Source organism: Lithobates pipiens, unplaced genomic scaffold, assembly GCF_037356315.1.
Source record: "Lithobates pipiens isolate NorthernLeopardFrog02 unplaced genomic scaffold, aLitPip1_a1.2 Scaffold_1, whole genome shotgun sequence".
Lineage (NCBI taxonomy): Eukaryota > Metazoa > Chordata > Amphibia > Anura > Ranidae > Lithobates > Lithobates pipiens.
Window position 1 is genome coordinate 7065907 of NW_027507685.1, and position 23322 is coordinate 7089228.

The following is a 23322-nucleotide window of genomic DNA, read 5'->3' on the forward strand; positions in this document are numbered from 1 at the left end:
CACTATGCCAGTACTTTCTAAATTAATGCGTTTACATCCACTTTAAGTGCAAATGTGAGCTTTGAGGTCTTTTTGACCCCAGATCTCACATTAAAGGAGATCCTGTAATATAAAATAAATAGTGGTCCTGCGCAAATACAAAATATGATGATAAATGTGCTAGTTGCATAAAGGCCTTTTTCCTATTTTATTAGGCCCTGTAATACTTTTTTTTCTATTAAAAGTGATGTTCACATTCCATGAATTAGGAATAAAAGTGATCCAAACATTTTAAAAAAAAAGGACAGTGTAAAAAATATAAAAAGTAAAAAAAAAAAAAAGAAAAGTAAAGCGCAGAAGCGAATGCATAAGCAAGTAGCCACATATGAAAACGGTGCACAAACCACACATGTGAGGTATCACCATGATCATTAAGAGCGAGAGCAATAATTCTACAACTAGACCTCCTCTAACTCAAAGCTGGTAACCTGTAGAAATTTTTAAAAGTCGCCAATAGAGATTAAGTGCCAAAGTTTGTCGCGATCGGGTGAAATTTTGAAGCATGGCATCATGGGTATAAATTTACTCGGCAGAACATTAACTTTCACAATAAAAAAAAATAATAAATTGGGCCAACTTTACTGTGGTCTTATTTTTTAATTTAAAAAAAAAAGCGCTTGCAAGACCGCTGCACAAATACGGCGTGACAAAGTATTGCAATGCCCGCCATTTTATTCTCTAGGGCAGCGATGGCGAACCTTGGCTCCCCAGATGTTTTGGAACTACATTTCCCATGATGCTCAACTACACTGCAGAGTGCATGAGGATGATGGGAAATGTATTTCCAAAACATATGGGGAGCCAAGGTTCACCATCACTGCTCTAGGGTGTCTGAAAAAAAAAAAAAAAAAAAAAATACAATATAATATAATATAATATAATCTTTAAAACAAATCTGAAAGAGGCTCAGTGGTTAAGGGAAGCGTGTAGCTTCAGTTGTCCTTTACCACCCTCTACTGGTGAAATGCAACAATGCACTGATTTTTAGCAAGCCTACTGCCAGTATAACAAATGCGAGCTGTACTCCAACAGAATTTCTAAAATTACTTTGGGCTATATACACTTGTGGCAAGGACTGCCACTCCTCTGAAATGCAGTCCACTCAGATTGGTTTTCAAAGGAAAGACAGTAACGAGGCGATATGTCAATTCCTTAATGCCCGTTTTAACACCCTAAAAGCCATACTACTGCAGTGCAACCACATGCATTGTATGCAATTGCCAGGGGCATTCACTTGAGTGGGACACAGTCTTCAGGCAGTAGTGCTTGCTGAATGCAACTGGAGATTATTTCTCCAGCCACTGTCTTTGCAGCCTAAGGAGGAGCAGTAAAACCACTGCTCAGCCAAATGTTTTTACAACTCCCCAAACCTCAAGTGTAAAAGAGGCTCTTAACCGCTGAGCTTTCTCCTGCCATGGTAAGTCACATGACCAAATTCTTAGGCCTATAGTCATAAGACTACACTGTGGGTCACAGCGCAGCAGTTTATCCAGCTACTGTATATATTTCAGATCTTAACTCAGACTGACAAATTCCCAATATTTTAAGATAAGTAAAAATTGTTAACACTTACATGTCATCTGCAGACATCTTCATGACTCCAACACAAAGAGCATGTTGCTTTCCCTCCGCCATTATTGCCTGGTTGCAAACGTCAAGGACAAAAACGTAGAATGAAAGTGATGTTGTCAAGCATTTAAAAATGCTTTATAAAAAGCTTTAAAGCATTCCAGTTTGGTAGACCAAATCAGAATATTCAAATCAAATAAATGAGAAATAAATCAGACAAAACCCGAGTTTTGTCTGATTCCCTCAGCAACCACGACAAAATGTGTTTGTAGATCACGCACAGTAATATATACAGCAGCTACTATCAAAATAATGTAAACAATCAAAATTATGCCACAGGAAAACAGGATTTTTTCATATAACATTAGCAGCGCTTTCAAAAGAATTGACAAATAATAAAAATTAAATTAAATTGAACAAAGTTCATTAACTGCAGATAAAAAGTCTTAGTGTGAGACAATATATCTCAAGTCCAATAAAGTGCAAAGGTGATTGTGCAAAAGAAACGAATCTACAGACGATTTCCGGTGACGATTCCAGCAGAAAGCAAAAAGAATCCTTCACCACACCACTTGTGCTGACCCCTGAAGGCGTTAGCCCATGTACACACGGTCGGACATTCTGACAACCAAATCCGTTTGATTTTGTCCGAAACTGTTGCATACACACGGACAAAGTTGTCGGAAAATCCGATTGTACATAACGTGATGACGTTATTTAGTTACGACGGGACTACGTTCAGGCTAGTCGCCAATAGCTTCGGTCTAGGAATTTGATCTGAGCATGCGTGGCGCTTTGTCCGTCAGAGTAGGCTACACATGATCGGAGTATGTCCGATCTGAGCATTTTGTCTGAAAATTTTACGGACAAGTTGGAAGACTTGGATACTCCGACGGAAACAGTCTGATGGAGCCCACACACAGTCAGATTAACCGACAAAACGGTCCGATAGGACACATTCCGTCGGAATCTCTGACCATGTGTACAAGGGCTTACACTTACCAGACTCAGATGGTTTACACGCCCATCAAGTTACACAAATGAATAATCACAGAATGCTCGACATCTCTCGCCTGTATTAAGCTCATAATCAGATAGAGGAAAACAACATAGCACCCCCTTCTGTCGGCCGTGAGCTTGTCGATCCTTCCCGGGAACACCGCAGGAGTGGGGAAAGGTCACACAAAATCACGTGACGTATGATGCTTCTATGATCTATATGACTGATTTGGATATTACCTTTGAGTGTTTTATTGCGAGATACAATTTTATAAATAAAATCGCGTTGTACTGGATTACGCTGTGTTGTTTTCCTCTGATTATGAGCTTAAAGCGGGAGTCCGCCGGGACTCCGCGTTTTTTTTTTTTTTTTTTTAAAGTCAGCAGCTACAAATACTGCAGCTGCTGACTTTTAAAATAGTGACACTTACCTGTCCAGCGCGCCCGCGATGTCGGCACCCGAAGCCGATCTCTAGATCGTCACTCGAGTGCTGCCGCCCCCATCTTGGGTATGGGAATCAGGAAATGGAGCCTTTCGGCTTCATTTCCCGGTTCCCTACTGCGCATGCGCGAGTTGCGCTGCGCAATGAGGACGGTCCCCGCTGCCTCTGGGATCTGTGTGTTTCCCAGCAGGCAGCGGGGGACTTGCGGAAGGGGGCGGGCACTTGCGGAAAGGGGCGTAATCTACGCCCCTTTCCGCAGAGAGCTAGCCCGGAAGTGGGTGCAGTTACCTGGATTATCCAGGTAACTGCACCCCCCTCCCCCCTGAAAGGTGCCAATTGTGGCGCCGGAGGGGGGGAGGATTCCGATGAGCGGAAGGTCCATTTTAGGGTGGACCTCCGCTTTAATACAGACTTTATTGGACTTGAGATATATTGTCTCACACTAAGACTTTTTTTTATCTGCAGTTAATGAACTTTGTTCAATTTAATTTAATTTTTATTATTTCTCAATTCTTTTGAAAGCGCTGCTAATGTTATACGAAAAAATCCTGTTTTTTCCTGCGGCATAAATCAGAATATTGTTTTAAGATCAGGAGACTGAAATGGTCAGTTACCTGGTAACTCAATTTCCAGGAATCTTCCAGGACAGCACATGAAAGAGGCTTAGCCTTCTTAAAGTGGAAGTAAACCCATCGATTTAAACAACAAAAAAAAAAAAAAAAGGCATGCCGGGAATGCTAACTGCACATTGGCTGTGCTCTCAGCCAAACTATCAAACCATCCAATGGCTGGTGTCATAACGAATCACATGTGCAGCACCATAGCAGTTGAAGATTAAACAGAGGCAAAGATGGCAGCTTCCTTGGCTGAAAACGATAGGGGAGTTTACTTCCACTTTAAAACAGAAAACAAATCATTCAAGAAATAAAGCACACAGTCACCTAGTCTCCAACATTAAAGCGGAACTCAAAAGATGAAGTTACATATGTTTGCATCCTCAAGCCCAGCCACCCACTTCTTGGACACATCACAGGTCCCAGAAGACTACAGGACCAATCACAAAGCGCGACATGCGCAATAGGATACACCGCCTTTTTCCCTTATGATGCCGATGCCTGTACCCTGTTACAAAACGGCTCTGGTGAGGACATCGCTGGATCCCTGGACAGGTAAGTGTCCTTATAATAAAGGTCAGCAGCTACAGTATTTGTAGGAGTCCGGAGCTCCTCCAAGAACCAAAGGCAACTAATAGAATAACATGATAAAACACAGACTAAAGGATAGGAATCTCTGCTGTCCTGGAAGATAACGGAAAACCGAGTTATCAGATTACCAACTCTGTTGTCCCCAATCATCTTCCAGGACAGCACATGAGAGGACAAGCAACAAATAACCCAATAGGGTGGGGGCTACTGATTGCATGAGCTATGCAACAAAGCTTGGGCCACACAGATTATGGAAATTGAGATTTGTCAAACCACCTTATGAAAATTGGACCAAGGTGTCGGCTTAGTAGAACTGTTAAAGCAAACCACAATTTCTCTGTCCAGACTGAGGCCAAAAAATGTAATAAAAAACTGAAATGACCTCTTCTACTTTTCCAACTAAGTAGAGTATGGACTGAATAGGGCAATCTGATCTACTTGTCCACAGTGTTCTTAGACTCCTTAGCAACTAATGCGAGTCCTGAAAATAGTACCAAAAGGCTACTTAAATTTTTCCCTTTGGATTGTTTTTTAAAGAAAAATCTAGTATGGCTCTGTGTAAATCTAAGAATGGAGAAGTTGCTTTCCATCCTTGAGGAGTTTGAAAAATAGGTAAGGAATCAAATTCCCAAGCCCTGTAACTTGAGGTGAATTTTATTCAGACCCCCCCAACCAGTGTTGCATTTTGGCCTAGGGTGACACTTTGCAGGGGGCGGCAAAAAGCACCCACACGAAAAACGCCCCGTACCCTCTTCCCGGCTCCCACACGCAGGGCCACCATCAGGGGAGTACATCTCTATGGGGGTGCGGGGGCAGACCACACCTGGGTCATGCCAGGAAACAGTTGTAGTGGGTGCCGTGGCCCCCCCCGCCCACCAATCGACAAGGCGATGAGGTCTTTCCCTGCTTCATTTGCCAGCAGCGCTGTGACAGGGAGAGGAAAGCTGCAGTGTCTGCATCTCCCCTGCTCACCCCCCCCCCTTTTCTCTTGTCAGCTGACCAGGAGAAGAGAGTGGCTCTAATCAGGTTCCCTGCGATGCCACCCAGCTTCCTGCCAACTCTGATTCCCTCCCAATTGGCCACAGCAGAGGGTCAATCAGAAGACACGTGGAAGGAAGTCACATGACCAGTGACGCAACGTGTCAGGTGAAGCCTTTGTGACGTCACTTCTGGTATCTATTGAGAGCGGAAACGCAGTGTGAGTGTGTCACCACTCCTATGTGTGAACTGATATATGCAGATTTTTAAATAAACTTGTTAAACTTTTACTGGCAATACTGCACTATGGATGTTTTTGTTCTCTCTGAGTGATGCCTAAATAAGAAGTGAGCCTGGTTAGATCCATGGGAAGATTCAATGGTATGTGCATGATGTTCTAATCCCAGGACCATATCTGGAGTCACGTCTTGGCTTGGTAAATGAGGTAGTCTTCGTAGAGGCATCAGTAGGATTCCCCATCTGTTACCTGTTGAGCCCATTTGACCTTTTGGTCATTCCTGGAGGGAGCGGCCAATCTATAAATATTTTCCTTGGATTGATCTTCTATCAAATTAGACTTATCAGTCACTTTGTTTACAAACTGAAATTTATTTTTATTTTTAAGTTTTCAATTGGAGTACTTTTTGCACTTTTTTAGTCTTCTTAGCAATTGTATTTAGTCTTTCGGAGTAGTATATTCACTTATCTTTGAACCAGCGAACCATTACTTTCTGTCATCACGGGAAATGTAGTGCCGGGAGGTTGGCGGCCCCAGAGTATCCACAGACAGCAGGCTACAGTACCCCAGCATGCATGCACTCTGGGAGGGGAGAGAGACAGAGAACTTGGAACCTGGCAATAAGCAGAATGCTACAGGATAAAGAGAAGTGAAAGGACTGTGCAGGGGGAAGCCAGAGAGGGAGCCACGCTGTACCCGCACCACCAGAGGGGGGAGCCACAATGTAAAAAAAAAAAAAAAAACACTAGATCGGACTTTTGGAGGCAGAGTAATTTTAATAACAAAGTAATTTTTTTTTAAAGTTCAATTTTACTAAACAGATATGTAAGCATATACAGTATAAAACTGCCCACTAACTTTACAATTTTATATTGTGGGGGGGGGGGGGGGGGGGCGCTTTGTTGGATGTTTTTGCACCTTAATGCATAGGATACATTAAGGTGAAAAAACGCAAACCTTTACAACCCCTTTAAAAAAAAAACAAAAAAAAAAAAAACACATTTGATTTTCATCAAACCCCTAGATATACATGAGAAAAAAAAAAAAAAAAAAAATCACACCATACACCCCCTATACATTAGGCTCTCTACTGCTTTGGTAAACTGAAAGGATACAACCACTTTTTCAGCTGCTGCTGGATAAAGCTTCGCTCCAGGGGATGTTAAACCCGGGCACATGATATTTGCACCACTTAAAACAAACTTTATAGCTCCTTTGTCAACTTGTTGATGTGGAAGAATAAAAGGATCTAAAAATGAAAACAGAATTTCATATGTCATGTCCAAAAAAAAAAACAGTATAATCAAGTTATCTATACAAGTCATATCATAGCATAAATAACCAACTATATGCATCAACAACATACTTTGAGGAGGCTCTCTAGTTATATAGACATTACCCTCGGTTTTAAGAGGCTCATTAGCTAGCCAACACTCCATTCTTAGGAAAGTCAATGATGGTTCCTGTGGTGTCATTTCTAGCAAGCACTTTTTAAGGAAGAACCCATTTATTGCCATGTATACTGAACATCACTAGACAAACCTTTTTCGGAATGTTCTGTCTTTGATCCCCAGAACACCTGCTGCCATTTTTCTGCACCTCAGTTCCGATGTTTTCATGCATAGGATGTGGAAACAAGGCTGAGCAACATAACTATGCATGAAAACATGGGAACTGGGGTACTGAAAATTACAGCGGGTGCTCTGGACTGATGAGCCAAAAATCAGAAATATTTGGCTGTAGCAGGGGGCAGATTATTTACTGAAGGGATGGAGAGCAGTACAATAAGGAGTGTCCGCAGGCAACAGTGAAACATGGTGAATGTTCCTTGCAAGCTGGGAGCTCCAATTCTGCAAATGGAGTTTAAGATTTGGTCAGGATCAATAGTGTCCTTAAAGCATAACTTTAAGCAAAAGGGAGAGTCTCGCTCTTCCTCCCCCCAAACATTCTGAGACGCATCACAGGTCCTATAAGACTTCAGGACCATTCACAGAGAGCAGCACGGTTTGCACAGCTTGCACATGCACAGTTGAAAGCCGGCTGTGAAGCTGAAAGTCTTCACTGTCAGTTTCCTTTAGTCCTATCCCAACGCCAGGACCCTGAAGCCAAATGAAGAATCGGCTCAGATGGGGCAGCACTAGATCCAGGGGCAGGTAAATGATCTTATATTAAAATGTTAGCAGCTACAGTATTTGCAGATACTAACTTATTTAGAAAATAATTAAAATTGTGAAAACATTTCATAATGTTTTCATTTTAACAAGTTTTCTCACACACAACATGGGACATGATTACAATTACACCCCAAAACACATTCTTCTGCTTCTTCAAGTATGAGGATTCTAAATGTAAGAGACTTTCACTGCCTAGATGCATGAAAGGGCTCAAAATCCAAAAAGAATCAGGCTTTTTAAGAGACATAGCATCAGATTCTCTGACTGCCCATCACACTTCTTGAGGGCCCCGAAGTGGCAAGACAGGATAAACACCCAATGACCACATTTTGGAGTGTAAACACTCCAAGGTGTTTTTTTTTAAGAGGCATGATGAGGCTTTTGAAATCATTTTTTTTTTTTTTTTTTTTTTTTTTTTACACACAAAGTTGTCAGTTTAACCAGGTCCCGCCAGACCTATAGCAAAATTACGACCGGGCGGGCCTTTTGTCGCCCACGCTGCTGCACGATCTGTCACCGATCTTCCAAAAATAAAAATTATGACGATCCGCCACTGCAGTGTACTGGCTGGCAGACGGGTACAATGAGATCGCTGCAACCAATCACAGCAGATCACATGACAATTGTAAACAATGGATGGCCTCCTTTAATGCCATCCATTGTGTACAACTGTGTTCAGATCACTTCCCCAGAGCAGTACAATGTTACTATGGTAACATATTTCTCTGGTCAGTGTCCCTGATCACAACCACAGCCAGTCATATAGTGACAATGTACTGCACTGGTGACAGTATGAAAAATAAAAATAAAAAATACCCACACAACACTGACTTTTCTATTTTTTTGGTAATGTCTTCATTTTCCAAAAAAATTATTTAAAAAAATAACTTGCCATGCCCCTTACTAAATACCTTGGACTGTCCATTTTCAAAAAAGGGGTCATTTGGGGGATATTTGTACTGTGCTGACATTTTTGTAACTAAAGAAATGAGATAAACCGTCATTACATCAGGATTGATCAATTTTCAGATATATACTATAGTTTGTGGACTACGACTTTCCTACAGACTAAATAATATACACCGATTTGGGTTATTTTCACCAAAGAAATGTGGCAGAATACATTTTGGCTTAAATTTATAAAGAATATTGTGCAAACTTTTTTTTTGTGCAACAAATCAAAACAAAATGTTGGGTCTCATTGCGTTTACTTAGCAAAAAAAAATAAACCAGTGGTGATTAACCACTTCTGGACCGCCCACTATCGTTATATGTCGGTACTTTGAAGAGGAATATCGTTATGGCATCAGCTAGCTGCCATGACCCCGGTATCTTCTTCAGTGAGCGGTCCGCTTCAAGATAAAAGTGGTCTCTTATCGGTGCGAGATCACTTTACCCACTGCTCTCCGGTGCCCTCTGCCGCTTACCGGAGCCGTTAGCGGTGGAGGCGATCGCGTTCTCTCCCTAGCCTGACAGGGAGAAGAGTGAGGGGAAGATGGGCTCCACCCTTCTCCATATCATTGCAGGGCGAAAGCGAAGTCAAAACGTCGCTTCCGCCCATAGCTCTTAAAGGGCCATTTATTAAATGACAAACTTATTTTATTTTTTTTTATCTATTCTTTTTGACACCAGATCTCATATTTAAGAGGTCCTGTCACGCTTTTTTTCAATTACAGGGGATGTTTTACATTCCTTTTAATAGGAATAAAAGTGACACCATTTTTTTAACCACTTGCAGACCGGACCATTTTGCTGGTCAAAGACCAGACCACTTTTTGCGATTCGGCACTGCGTCGCTTTAACTGACAATTGCGCGGTTGTGCGACGTGGCTCCCAAACAAAATTGACGTCCTTTTTTTCCCACAAATAGAGCTTTCTTTTGGTGGTATTTGATCACCCCTGCGGTTTTTATTTTTTGCGCTATAAACAAAAATAGGAGCGACAATTTTGAAAAAAACGCATTATTTTTTACTTTTTGTTATAATAAATATCCCCCAAAAATATATAAAAAAACATTTTTTTCCCTCAGTTTAGGCCGATACGTATTCTTGTACATATTTTTGGTTAAAAAAAAAAATCGCGATAAGCGATTATTGATTGGTTTGCGCAAAAGTTATAGCGTTTACAAAATAGGGATAGTTTTATAGCATTTTTATTAATAATTTTTTATTATTTTTTTTTTACTAGTAATGGCGGCGATCAGCGATTTTTATTGTGACTGCGACATTGTGGGGGACCCATCGGACATTTTTGACACATTTTTGGGACCATTGTCATTTATACAGTAATCACTGCTATATAAATGCAGTGATTCCTGTGTAAATGACACTGGCAGTGAAGGGGTTAACCAGTGGGTGGCAGTGTAGGGGTTAAGTGTTCCTAGGGGTGTGTTACTAACTGTGGGGGGGTTGGGCTTCATTTAGTGAACACTGATCTCTGCTCCAATCACATGGAGCAGAGATCAGCGTCACTAGTTGAGAAATATAGTATCTATTTGGGACTTTATATGAGGTAAAGACCATTTAGGTCATATAGCTCCATCCCTGTCTATTGAGACTGTCATAAGGGAAAGGGGGGCAAGGGAAAGGTTGGGACTTTGTATGAAGCATGTAGTCTCCAGGGGCAACCAACTATCAATAATAAGATTTTTAAAATTAATATACATTGAGACCATATATTACCATATTATATTTGCATACTTAAATATTTAATTTTTACTTTTTGTCACTACCGTGAGACATATTTTATTGTGGTATCTTTATATCATCACTCTTACTGTTCCCACGAGCCATATAATTTTTCTAATTTGGCAATTAGACACTGGTTTCACTTATTCCTATTCTCTTACACAGCATTGATACCCCAGGGAGTATGTCCCTCCTTGGCAGGGTTTTGTGTTCGGGTCTCCTTTTCTATACACGCCCCCTCAGTTCCTGTGCCGGACAAGTGCCGGTGGGTTTCCGATTGTCCAGCTTTTAAAGCCATGCCTTGTACACACAGCAGACCAGTTTGTAAGTATGATTATGGGATCAGCCCTCCCCCTTAAAGTTGTTTATCAATTTTTTTTTTGTTTTGTTTTTACTACATGTTAATATTTGTAAAACACGTATCTCATTCCAGATGTCATCGCATGCTTGCTCCTGATAAGTGGTCCCATCAAACCACGAAACGCGTCGAGCTATTTGAAGCTGTGCTTGGACTTATATAAATCCAGACATAGCTTTGAGTAACCCATATATTACATATAATTCTTTTTATATTTAATCTCGATGTAAGATGGAGATACCATACCTAGAGCCCCCTTTTTTTTTTTTGAAATATATGGTGGATTAGCGAGTTAATAGAATTTTTTTTTTTTTTTACTACTGTAAATACTGCTTGACATGTACCGTATATACTCGAGTATAGGCCGACCCGAATATAAGCCGAGGCCCCCAATTTACCACAAAAAAACTGGGAAACTTATTGACTCGTGTATAAGCCGAGGGTGAGACATCCCTGCGTCCGGCCCCGTGTCCCGTCCGGCCCCGTGTCCCGTCCGGCCCCGTGTCCCGTCCGGCCCCGTGTCCCGTCCGGCCCCGTGTCCCGTCCGGCCCCGTGTCCCGTCCGGCCCCGTGTCCCGTCCGGCCCCGTGTCCCGTCCGGCCCCGTGTCCCGTCCGGCCCCGTGTCCCGTCCGGCCCCGTGTCCCGTCCGTCTCCGTGTCCCGTCCGTCCCCGTGTCCCGTCCGTCCCCGTGCCGATCTGCAGCCTCTGTGTGCCATGCTCTCCTCGTCGGCCATTCCTCTGTTCAAAAGCCGCGCCTCCCTGTCTGTGATAGGCGGAACACTCAATTTCCCAGCAGTCAGTGTTCCGCCCATCACGGACATCCGCTCATTCTCATACTACGGACGAGGATGAGAGGATGTCCGTGATAGGCGGAACACTGACTGCTGGGAAATTGAGTGTTCCGCCTATCACAGACAGGGAGGCGCGGCTTTTGAATAGTAGAATGGCCGCCGTCTGTCTGCTCGACACGCTGATCGGGCAGGCAGACGGCGATGACTCGAGTATAAGCCGAGGGGGGCACTTTCAGCCTCAAAAAAGAGGCTGAAAATCTCGGCTTATACTCGAGTATATACGGTAAATGATTGATGTGTATGTGTACATGGATGAACTTATGGGGCTATGCTACCACTATTAAAAATAGTTTTTTACTATACCAATCATGTTTACTGTATTCCAACAATTAGAATTACATCACTATGATTGATAGTAGCTCCTCCCTGGGATGATGTACCATATATATATATATATATATATATATATATATATATGCCTTGACATTTTTAGACTCTTTCCAGAGGTTACAGTACCACTACCATTTATTTACGTGATTTTATGGAATATGGTCTCAATGTATATTAATTTTAAAAATCTTATTATTGATAGTTGGTTGCCCCTGGAGACTACATGCTTCATACAAAGTCCCAACCTTTCCCTTGCCCCCCTTTCCCTTATGACAGCGTCACTAGTTGCTAGGCAGAATGGAAAAATGCTGTTTACACGGCATTTCCTCCATTCGGCCGCTCCGTGAGACGATCGTGGGGATGCCCGCGGCGATCGAGTCCACGGGTCCCGCGACCGGACTCACGGGGGTCCCGACCAGCGCGGGAGCGCGCCGCCGGCAGCACGCTCCCGATGGCAGGGCGGCATTGAATATTGGACGTACCTGTACGCCAATATGCCTGCCCGTGCCATTCTGTCGACGTTCATCGTCGTGCGCTGGTCGGGAAGTGGTTAAAGAACAGTGTAAAAAAAAAAAAAAAAAAAAGTTAAATAAATGAGAAATAAAAATATTATTTTTTCCCCGAGCTCACGTGCAGAAGCGAACACATATGTGAGCAGCGCCCGCATATTAAAAAAAAAAAAGGGGTTCAAACCACACATGTGAGGTTTCGGCGCGATCGGTAGAGCGAGAAAAAAATTCTAGCAATAGACCTACTCTAACTCAAAACAAAAAAGGCAACATGTAGAATTTTTTAAACATTGCCAACGGAGATTTGTAAGGTTAAAAGTTTGTTGCCATTCCACAATTTTAAAGCGTGACATGTTGGATATCAATTTACTCGGCGTAACAATATCTTTCAAAATATAAAAAAAAAAAAAGGCTAACTTTACTGTTTTATTTTTTAATTCAAAAAAGTATTTTCCAAAAAAGCGCACTTTTAAGACCGCCGCACAAATACAGTGTGACAGAAAGTATTGCAATAACCGCCATTTTATTCTCTAGGGTGTTAGGAAAAAAAATTATTAATAATAATAATAATAATAATAATAATAATAATAATAATAATAATAATAATATATATATATATATATATATATATATATATATATATATAATGTTTGGGGTTTCTAAGTAAATTTTCTAGCAAAAAAATGTTTTTAACTTGTAAACAACAAATCTCAGAAAGAGGCTCAGTCCTTAAGTGGTTAAATACCCCCAAAAGAAAACTCTAGTTGTATGAACAAAATTATTAAAATTTAGTTTGGGTACAGTGTTGCATCACCACGTAATTTTCAAAAAAGTGCAACAGCGCTGAAAAGTGACCTGGGCGGGAAGGGGTTAAAAGTGCCCGATACTGAAGTGGTTAATAAGATATTTTTCATACACAGCATAAAACGGTCTTAGAAATTCACCCCAAAACACATTCTACTACTTCTCCCGAGCATGGGAATACCAGATGTTTGGACCGATCATCTTCCAGGCATTGTATCTTGCGTTCCACAAAAATCAACCAACATTGCATCAGAAACAGTACAATACCCACCTCTGTACAATTGATCAGGAAATATATCTTAGTGTAGCATCACCTATTGCAGTACCCATAGCTATAAGCCAAGCAAGCCTAGCCTACTAGCCCATGGCAAACTCCAGGAATGCAATGTTCTCTGGCCAGGAAGTACAGGAGGCTGAAACAAAGGGCCAACCCAAAGGGCGAACCCAAAGGGCGAACCCAAAGGGCGAACCCAAAGGGCGAACCCAAAGGGCGAACCCAAAGGGCGAACCCAAAGGGCGAACCCAAAGGGCGAACCCAAAGGGCGAACCCAAAGGGCGAACCCAAAGGGCGAACCCAAAGGGCTCCTGTGGTTCATTATGATTTTCTGCAGCGGGAGGCTGAGACTGATGTCTCGCAGGCACATAGTCAGTGGGATGTGCAGATCAGCCAATTCAGAATCAAGAGATATCCATTACCATTTATCACCAAATGAACGCCCCAAAACAAGGTATAATTCTCCAGGATACACTAAGTAGTTTCAGTGATATGTACAATTTTACTAACAAATGCTATGTTACCAACACACGTAAACTTACATTTGTGAAGCAGCCTCAGTGTTGGATAGAAAGTACCCTCTCGCTGTCTAAAGAACAGTAACTCTCCATTTACAGTTAAAATTTCAATATGTTCATGGCTGTAGAGACAAAAACCATACCCGATCAAAAATGAAAATATACCACTTCTATAAATCTGTGCATTCTAAAAGAAAATAAACCATCAGCTGGATTAGTTATAAAAAAAATAAATAAAAAAATGTAAAATAAAAAAATAAAAAAATACAAATAAAAAACACCACACAACTTATTTTCTCTAAATCTACTGATGAGAAAGGACTTTAAAGTATGATTGGAATTATATATACAGTGGGGAAAATTATATCCCCTGTAGATTTTGTAAATTTGCCCACTTACAAAGAAATGAAGGGTCTACGATTGTTATCATAGGTGTATTTTAAAATGATACATATCAACCCAAAAAATAAAATCTGAAAAAATAAATAAAAAAAAACACATAAAACAAATGCTATATAAATTAAAGCGGGAGTCCGCCGGGACTCCGCGTTTTTTTTTTTTTTTTAAAGCCAGCAGCTACAAATACTGCAGCTGCTGACTTTTAAAATAGTGACACTTACCTGTCCAGCGCGCCCGCGATGTCGGCACCCGAAGCTGATCTCTAGATCGTCTGTCAGGTGCTGCCGCCGCCATCTTGGGTATGGGAATCAGGAAGTGGAGCCTTTCGGCTTCATTTCCCGGTTCCCTACTGCGCATGCACGATTCGCGCTGCGCAATGAGGACGGTCCCCGCTGCCTCTGGGATCTGTGTGTTTCCCAGCAGGCAGCGGGGCACTTGCGGAAAGGGGCGTAATCTACGCCCCTTTCCGCAGAGAGCTATCCCGGAAGTGGGTGCAGATACCTGTACTGTACAGGTATCTGCACCCCCCTCCCCCCTGAAAGGTGCCAATTGTGGCGCCGGAGGGGGGGAGGGTTCCGATGAGCGGAAGGTCCACTTTAGGGTGGACCTCCGCTTTAAGTTGCAGTTCAATGAGTAAATTAAGTATTTGATCCCCAAACAAAACACGACTTAGTACTTGGTGAAGAAACTCTTGTTGCCAAGCACAGAGGCAAGTCATTTCTTCTAGTTAATTACCAGGTTTGCACACATCCAAGGAGTGATTTTGGTCTACTCGTCTTTACAGATCTTCTCTAAATCCTTACGATTTCTTGTATGTCTCTTTGCAACTTGAAGTTTCAGCTCCTTCCATAAAATTATTTAGTGGATTAAAGTCTGGAGACTAACTAGGCTACTCCATGACCTTAATATGCTTCTTCTTGAGCCACTCATTTGTTGCCTTACATTTTGGATCATGCTGGAGGAGCCATCTTCAGTGTTCTGGCTGAGGGAAGAAGGTTCTCATCCACGATTTTACAATACATGGCCGTGTCCATTGGGCCCTCAATGCGGGAAAAGTCGGTCTGTACCTTTAGAAGAGAAACAGCTCCAAAGCATAAGGTTTCCATCTCTGTGCTTGACTGTAGGGACAGTGTTGTTATGGTCATAGCCAGCATTTATTTCAGACTTTGCCGCATTGAGGGCCCAATGGATGGGGCCATGTATTGTAAAATCTTGAAATGAGAACCTTCTTCCCTCAGCCAGAACACTGAAGATGGGTCATTGATGGGTCTTACAGCATGACGAAAATGACAAAAAACATAACACCAAGGCAAAAGAGTGGCTCAAGAAGAAGCACATTAGGGCCATTGAGTGGCCTAGTCAGTCTCCAGACCTTAATACTATAGAAAATTTATGGAGAGGGCCAAAACTTTGAGTTGCCAAGCGACAGCTGAGAAACCTTAAGAATTTAGAGAAGATCTGTAAAGACAAGTGGACCAAAATCCCTCCACAGATGTGTGCAAACCTGGTCACTAACTACAAAAAATGTCTTACCTCTGTTTGCCAACAAGGCTTTCACCACCAAGTACTAAGCCATGTTTTGCTTGTCTATCAAATACTCATTTTACTCACTGAACTGCAACTCAATGTATAACATTTGTATCACTTTTTTTTTTTCTGGATTTTTGGTTGATATTCTGTCTATCATTATAAAAATACACCTATGATAACAAATTATAGATCCTTTATTTTCTATGGAAGTGGGCAAACTTACAAAATTTGCAGGGGATCAAACAATTATTTTCCCCACTGTATTGGTAAACAATGTTAAAAAACAAAAAAACAAAAACAAAAAAAAAAAACACCCCACCACACAACACTGGTTAAGGACAAAAACAGGATTTTTTGTACTCACCGTAAAATCCTTTTCTCTGTAATTCACCGACCGACACAGCTCCTCTCTAACACAATGGGTTGTTAGCCCTATCACTAAGAGATACTAGGCGAAGTTGTAACTTCAGAACTCTTAGTTCCACCCAGGGGGGTGATCCCTCAGGGTACAATACCCCACACTCTGCCCTAGCAGCCTCAGTACGTCAACAAGCAGTATAACGTAAAGAGAAAAAGGAGGGACGGGTGCTGCGTCGGTCGGTGATTTACAGAGAAAAGGATTTTTCGGTGAGTACAAAAAAAATCGAAAGTGTAGCCAACACGACCATATTTGAGTGTATTTGAAAGGGGGTGTCTCTAGCCTGGTGGATTAATTCCTCCATTTCTGCAGTTTTGTTAATGCGACAAACAGGGGCGGACTGACAACTCATGGGGCCCCCAGGCAATCAAAGATTATGGGGCCACAGTATACAAAAACACACACACACAGTATACATGTACACATAGAATACAGACCTGTTTCTATTGGCTGAGACGGTACTGGAGAGGATTTTTACATACTGTCTCTGGTTTTACTGAGGCTGGCAACCCTGATGGGGCCCCCTAGTGGCCCGGGGCAGTGCCCAAGTGGCTGAATGGTCAGTCCGCCCCTGGCGACAAAACCAATCTCTTAAAGCAGGTGGTTCTGACGATTTCCATTTAGAGGGGATGCACACGTTTGCTGCCATAATCATGTGCATGGGTAAAGATTTTAGGTATGCGCAGTTTGGTGGAGTCGCTTTGTGCAGTAGGAGTTGCTCAGGGGAGTATTCCAGAGCGCGAGTAGTGATTTGTTGAGTAAGTCTGCTACAGACCTTAACGACTGTGATGGTTTAAATAAAAAAATACTGCAGAGACTAGAGCTGCACAGAAAAAAAAAAAAAAAAAACTTGACTGTGGTGGTGCCATTTAGCATCTGTAATTACATTTTTGTGACGGTCTTGATTTTTCACCTGCATTGTGCGTTTATAACAAATACTAGGGTTAAGACATGCAGCTGCTAATTTTAATTGATGTTTTCAACCCTGTGGACAGACCAGGGAAGAGGGATGAAGGAGCTTAGCCAGCACAAACAGTAATTAGATACTCCCAAAGGAGGAGAGGGCAAGGGGGGAGGGGATGTGCTAAAAAAAAAAAAAAAAAATGACTCGTCCTTAAAGCGGACCTCCACCCTAAAGTGGATTTTCCGCTAATCTGATCCCTCCCCCCCTCCGGTGCCACAATCGGCACCTTTCAGGGGGGAGGGGGATGCAGTTACCTGGATAATCCAGGTATCTGCACCCACTTACGGGACAGACCGACGCCCCCCCCCGTTGTGTTCTGGGAAACACACAGTTCCTAGGACACAGCGGGGACCAGAAGAGTTCACTTCCCGATTCCCTGACAGAGGATGGCTGCGGGGGCAGCAGAGAGACAAGCGATCGCTCGTCATCTGCCGCCGACATCGCTGGACCCTGGGACAGGTAAGTGTCAATTCATTAAAAGTCAGCAGCTGCAATATTAGTAGCTGTTGGCTTTTAATATTTTTTTTGGTTTTTTTTAGGTGCAGAACCGCTTTAAGTAGTAAATCATTTTTCAAGGAGAATTATGGCCAAAGCTTTTTGCCCAAAGCTTCACAGGAGATCACATGTGTGCACTTAGTCCTGCACTCCTGTGTCCCCGATTCAGCCAACAGCGGGCTAAAGCTTGCTGTCGGCTGACACCTCAGAACTAGTTCATCGCTGCAGCGATCCCAACAATAATGTCAGGATACATCCAGATGCCTGACAGCTCAGCCTCTCAAAAAAAAAACAAAAAAACACACAGGTAAGTGGGCCTTAGGGTGATGTCAGACGGAAGAATCTGCCATTGGTGACACGACAGTAAAAGAATAGCCCAGGTAAGAGAACCACTCTTGGTGGACTAAAAAAACTGAGCGACTACCGCCTCCTAATGGAGGATTTTCTGTTCAAGCGGGAGATTTCTTCCCCAGCAGCATCTGTAGTCTGCCAGGCTTTCAGCCGGGAATCCCCTGTGCGCATGCGCCGCTGCAGTCAGCGGCGCATTGCGAGGGGAATATCTCCTAAACCATACAGGTTTAGGAGATATTTTTTTTTACCTACAGGTAAGCCTTATTATAGGCTTTCCTGTAGGTAAAAGTCCCAAAAAAGGCTATACAACCACTTTAACTATATACTTTTATGCATTTATGGCATTCATAGCCATTGGGGAAAACAAAAACTCTCTAAATCTATTTGTCCTCACCTTGAGATTTATGAAGTGCCTGAGATGCATATTGTTGAATTGATAGAAATGATAGATTTTACAGTAACGTCCACTTACCAGCGCACTATTTTCACAGGGTCCTTTTTTGGCATAATCTGGTTAAGCCATTGGTCTATCCCAGGGAACTGTTCATTCAACTGGTTCTTGATGCCTTTTATTACTGAAGTTTTTAACTGAATGCAGTTGGATACATTTTCTTTTTCATCAAATCTGAAAGCATATTGAAAACAATAAATTACATTATCTTTTCCTGAAGCAGCTTTGAAATATATCTAAAGTGGAACTCCCCTCAAACTCTTCCTTTAACTTTGAACACAGTGAGGAGGGGTTATAACATTCAGGGTTTTTACTGCCTTCTGTGTCTACACTGCAGTGACACTAGCCGGTCACATAGCTAGATGATCTTACTGATTCATGTAAAAAGTGCAGAGCTGTTTAAAAAAATAAAAAAAAATAAAAAAAAAAGCTGGCAAAGTTTCTTACAACATTGCTCAGCACTGAGAGATAAAAAGAAACAATTATCCTTTGGTTCTTTTTAGAGATGAAAGGAATTAACTTTAGTCTGTAAAATACTTCAGTTTGTTGAGTTAAAATCAGTATTTTTTTGCTAGAAAATTACTTTGAACCCCAAACATTATATACATTTTTAAAAGAGACCCTAGAGAATAAAATGGTGTTTAAACATTTGCCACACGGTATTTGTGCAGCGGTCTTTTAATGCAATTTTTTGGGGAAAAAATACACTTGAATGTATTTTTTTATTTTTATTTTTTAACAGTAAAGTTAGCCCAATTTTTTGGTATAATATGAATGATGTTATGCTGGGAATCGTGATCTTTACTCTAAGAAAAAATAATAAAAAAAATCATGATTCTCATTTTATCCAGAAGCATGCAGCTCTACTAGACGGTGAACTTCCTCCAGCTGTGCTCTCTGGCCAGGCTACAGACAGGTCCCACAGAAGTCCAATTGAAGTCACAAAAAAAATGACCAGTTACACTTACCGGTAACGTCTTTTCTAGGAAATCTTCCAGGACGGCACACCTGAGAGAGGACTGGTCCACCTGACAGGAAACACAATCAACAACGAATTTAAAAGTCCCCACCCCTCCCTCAGACCCTCAGTTATGGTAAAGAAAATCCCACACCAGTGTCAGAGGGAACATTCTGTGAAGAATTAATATATCACACCAATAAAACAAGGGTAGGGAGTAGGCCTGCCGTCCTGGAAGATTTCCTAGAAAAGACGTTACCGGTAAGTGTAACTGGTCATTTTCTCCAGTCATCTTCCAGGACGGCACACCTGAGAGGATAAGCAAGAAGTTCAGGCCTACCTTTAGGGCGGGACAACCGCTTGTAGGACCTTCCTGCCAAATGCCAAATCCTGAGGGGACAACAGCTCCACTCTGTAGTGCCTCAGAAATGTTCTATGGCTCGTCCATGTTGCTGCTTTGCAGATCTGGTCAATTGAGGCGCCTGCCCTCTCTGCCCAGGAGGTCGCTAGGGATCTAGCTGAATGCGCCTTAAGGCGGGTTGGTACTGGTTTACCTGCCTGTCTATAAGCGATGGATATGGTCTGTCTAACCCATCTAGCTATCGTAGACTTAGATGCTTGAAGACCCTTTTTCTTCCCTGAAAAAGTGACCAATAAATGACTGGATCTCCTAAAGTCTTTCACCCTTTCTAAATAGACTAGGAGACAACGCCTGACATCTAAGAAATGAAATCTTTCCTCTTCCTTATTCTTAGGATTCTGGCAAAAGGACGGGAGAATAATCTCCTGTGTTCTGTGAAATAATGAAGCTACCTTTGGCAAATAAAGAGGATCCTGAGTGAGGATTACCCTATCCTCTAGGATGCGCGAAAACGGCTCTTTAATCGACAGAGCCTGTATATCACTCACCCTCCTGCCCGTAGTGATAGCCAGGAGGAAGGCCAACTTAAATGATAAAAGCTTAACCGAAATTTGAGCCACCGGCTCAAAAGGTCCCCTTGTTAGGGCATCTAATACCAGGGACAGATCCCATGGAGGGCAACTGACCGACCTAACTGGAACTACCCTTTCCCTGGCCGACAAAAATCTTTTTATTAGCGGCTCCTGTCCTAGCTTCCTATCAAAAAACACGGACAGGGCTGCCACCTGGACCTTTAGGGTGCCAACTGCCAAACCCTGGTCCACCCCCTCCTGAAGAAAGTCTAGGATGGTGGGTATCATCTGGAGAGCCCCCTCCTTAGACTGTAGCCAGTGGGAGAAGACTTTCCAGACCTTTGCATAAATCTTTCTGGTGACGCCTTTCCTACTGAGGAGAAGAGTATCTATCACTTTTTCCGAACAGCCCCTGTCTCGGAGTATTTCCTTTTCAATAGCCATGCTGTCAGAGAGAGACGACCCGGGTCGGGGTGAAAGACTGGACCCTGACTGAGTAGGTCTCGTTGCACCGGCAGACGCAGCGGGGGAGCTATCGCGAGACTCTGAATGGTGGGAAACCAAACTCTCTTGGGCCACCAGGGTGCTATCAGTATCAGGACTGACCTTGAGTAGGTTAATTTATGTAGGACTCTGGGAAGGAGCACCAATGGGGGAAAGGCATAAGCCAGTCTGAAATCCCACACTTGTACAAGAGCGTCTATCCCTTCTGCTTCTTGATCCTTGTAAAGGGAGAAAAACCTGAGAACCTTCGCATTCTCCCGGGAAGCGAACAAATCTATTTCTGGCTTGCCAAAATGTCTGCACACCAGGAAGAAGATTTCTTTGCTCAATCCCCATTCCCCTTGAAGGATGGGCTGTCTGCTTAGAAAATCTGCTTGCAGATTGAGTGAGCCCTTTATATGAATCGCTGACAGTGAAAGGACCCTCTTTTCTGCTTTCACAAGGATCTGTTGCGCTAACCGTCTTAGTTTGTCCGACCTTGTCCCTCCTTGGTGGTTTAGGTATGCCACCGTGACCAGGTTGTCCGAGAGGACCTGAACCTCCCTGTCCTGCAGTTCCTCTCGGAAATAGTCTAGGGCTTTGCCTACTGCCAGAAGCTCCCTGAAATTGGAAGACTCCCTGGCTTGGCTGTGGTTCCAGGACCCCTGGGTATATCGGTCTCCCAGATGAGCCCCCCAACCCCAGGCGCTGGCGTCCGTGGTTAAGACCAAAGGGTTTACCTGAGACCAGGGGCGACCATTCAACAAATTCTGTGGGTCGAGCCACCACCGCAGAGAACGAGATACCTCCTCTGTGATGGGTACTCTGTTCTCTAATGTTTCTCTTTTTTCTCCCCATGAGGCAAGTAGAAAAGACTGAAGCTCCCGAGAATGGAGTTGTGCCCAGGTTACTGCCGGAATGCAGGCCATCATGAGGCCCAGCAATCTCATTATATATCTCAGAGAGGCTTCTCCTCTTTCGAGAAGGGTGACAACCGCATTCTGGACCTTCGTTACCTTTTCTGTTGGTAAGAATACTTTCTGTGCCTGCGAGTCTAACAGGTAGCCTAGGTATAGTTTGGACTGAGATGGAGTCAGTGAGGACTTCTCCTGACTGACCATCCAGCCCAAGGTCTCCAGAGTTTCCAACACGATGTCTCTGTCTATTACTGCTTGCCTCTGATCCACACTGTAGATCAGCAAGTCGTCCAGGTAGGGTATTAACCCTATCCCCTGCAGGTGTAGGTATGCCACTACTTCGGCTAACACCTTTGTGAATATCCTTGGACTTGCCGCCAGCCCAAAGGGAAGAGCCCTGAACTGCCAGTGTTGTATCTTCTGCTGTATGCAAACTGCGAAGCGTAGGTACTTCTGGTGTTCGGGAGCAATGGGTACGTGTAGATAAGCGTCTTTTAGGTCCAGGGTGACCATAAAGACTCCTCTCTGCAGATGCTTTCTTACTGAGTAAATACTCTCCATCCTGAACTTCTTGTGAAGCAGGTAACGGTTGAGTCTTCTCAAATTTATTATCAACCGAAATTTTCCTGAGGGTTTTGGAACCACAAATACGTGTGAGTAAAAACCCTGGGTAAGCTGATTGGTTGGTACTGGAGTAATAACCCTTTGCTCTGCTAGCTCCTTTAGATTTTTCAGTAACCCTTCTGCCTTGGTTGGGTCCCTGGGAGGAAAAGTAACCAGAAATTCCTGTGGGGGATGGGTCTGAAATTCCAGTCTGTACCCCACTTCTAAAAGGTTTAGAATGTATGGACTCTGCGTAATCCTTTCCCACTGTGGAAGGAAATCGCTGAGTCTTGCGCCTACCTTTACGGTGGCGTCATTTGCCTTCTTTCTGAGAGGCTCCGGAGCTGGAGAAAAGAATTGCACTTTTTTCTTTTCCTTTCCCCAAGTTCCATTTCCTCCTTGGTTCAGCTTTCCCCTTATGATGGGTCTTTGAATAGGGGCCTCGAAAAAATTTCTTACCCCTTTCTTTCTTGGGCCTTACAGGAAATTTCTTGTCCTTCTCCGTAGATTGGGACAAAACCTGATCTAGGCCTGAACCAAACAGCAAGGAACCCTCAAAGGGGATGCCGCATAGGCGAGACTTGGAAGTAAAATCCCCATCCCAGGTCTTGACCCATAGAGCTCTCCTGGAAGAGTTCAAAAGTGCTGCTGCTTTAGCTGTGGTCCTAACAGTTTCTACAGCTGCATCTGCCACATATGCTACTGCTCGACTGATTACTTCCAGCGAGTCTACAATCTCTTTAGCCTCCCTACTGCGGGAAACATGATCCATTAATTTGCCCAGCCAGGTGTCAGCATTTCTGGCTACACAGGCGGAAGCTAGGGCAGGCGCCATTGCTGCCGC

At 43.0% G+C, this 23322-nt stretch overlaps 1 protein-coding gene across 1 annotated transcript in view; it reads right to left on the minus strand.

The window, feature by feature from the left end:
• The window catches only part of MCTS1 (MCTS1 re-initiation and release factor), a 34817-nt gene that overhangs the window by 5250 nt on the left and 6245 nt on the right, over window positions 1-23322 (minus strand). The window contains exons 2-5 of the mRNA XM_077476906.1: window positions 18606-18758; window positions 14001-14098; window positions 6587-6720; window positions 1613-1680 (exon numbers count right to left, since the gene is read on the minus strand). Coding sequence (XP_077333032.1) covers window positions 1613-1680; window positions 6587-6720; window positions 14001-14098; window positions 18606-18758 — 453 coding nt within the window. The remainder of the gene's footprint in view (window positions 1-1612; window positions 1681-6586; window positions 6721-14000; window positions 14099-18605; window positions 18759-23322) is intronic.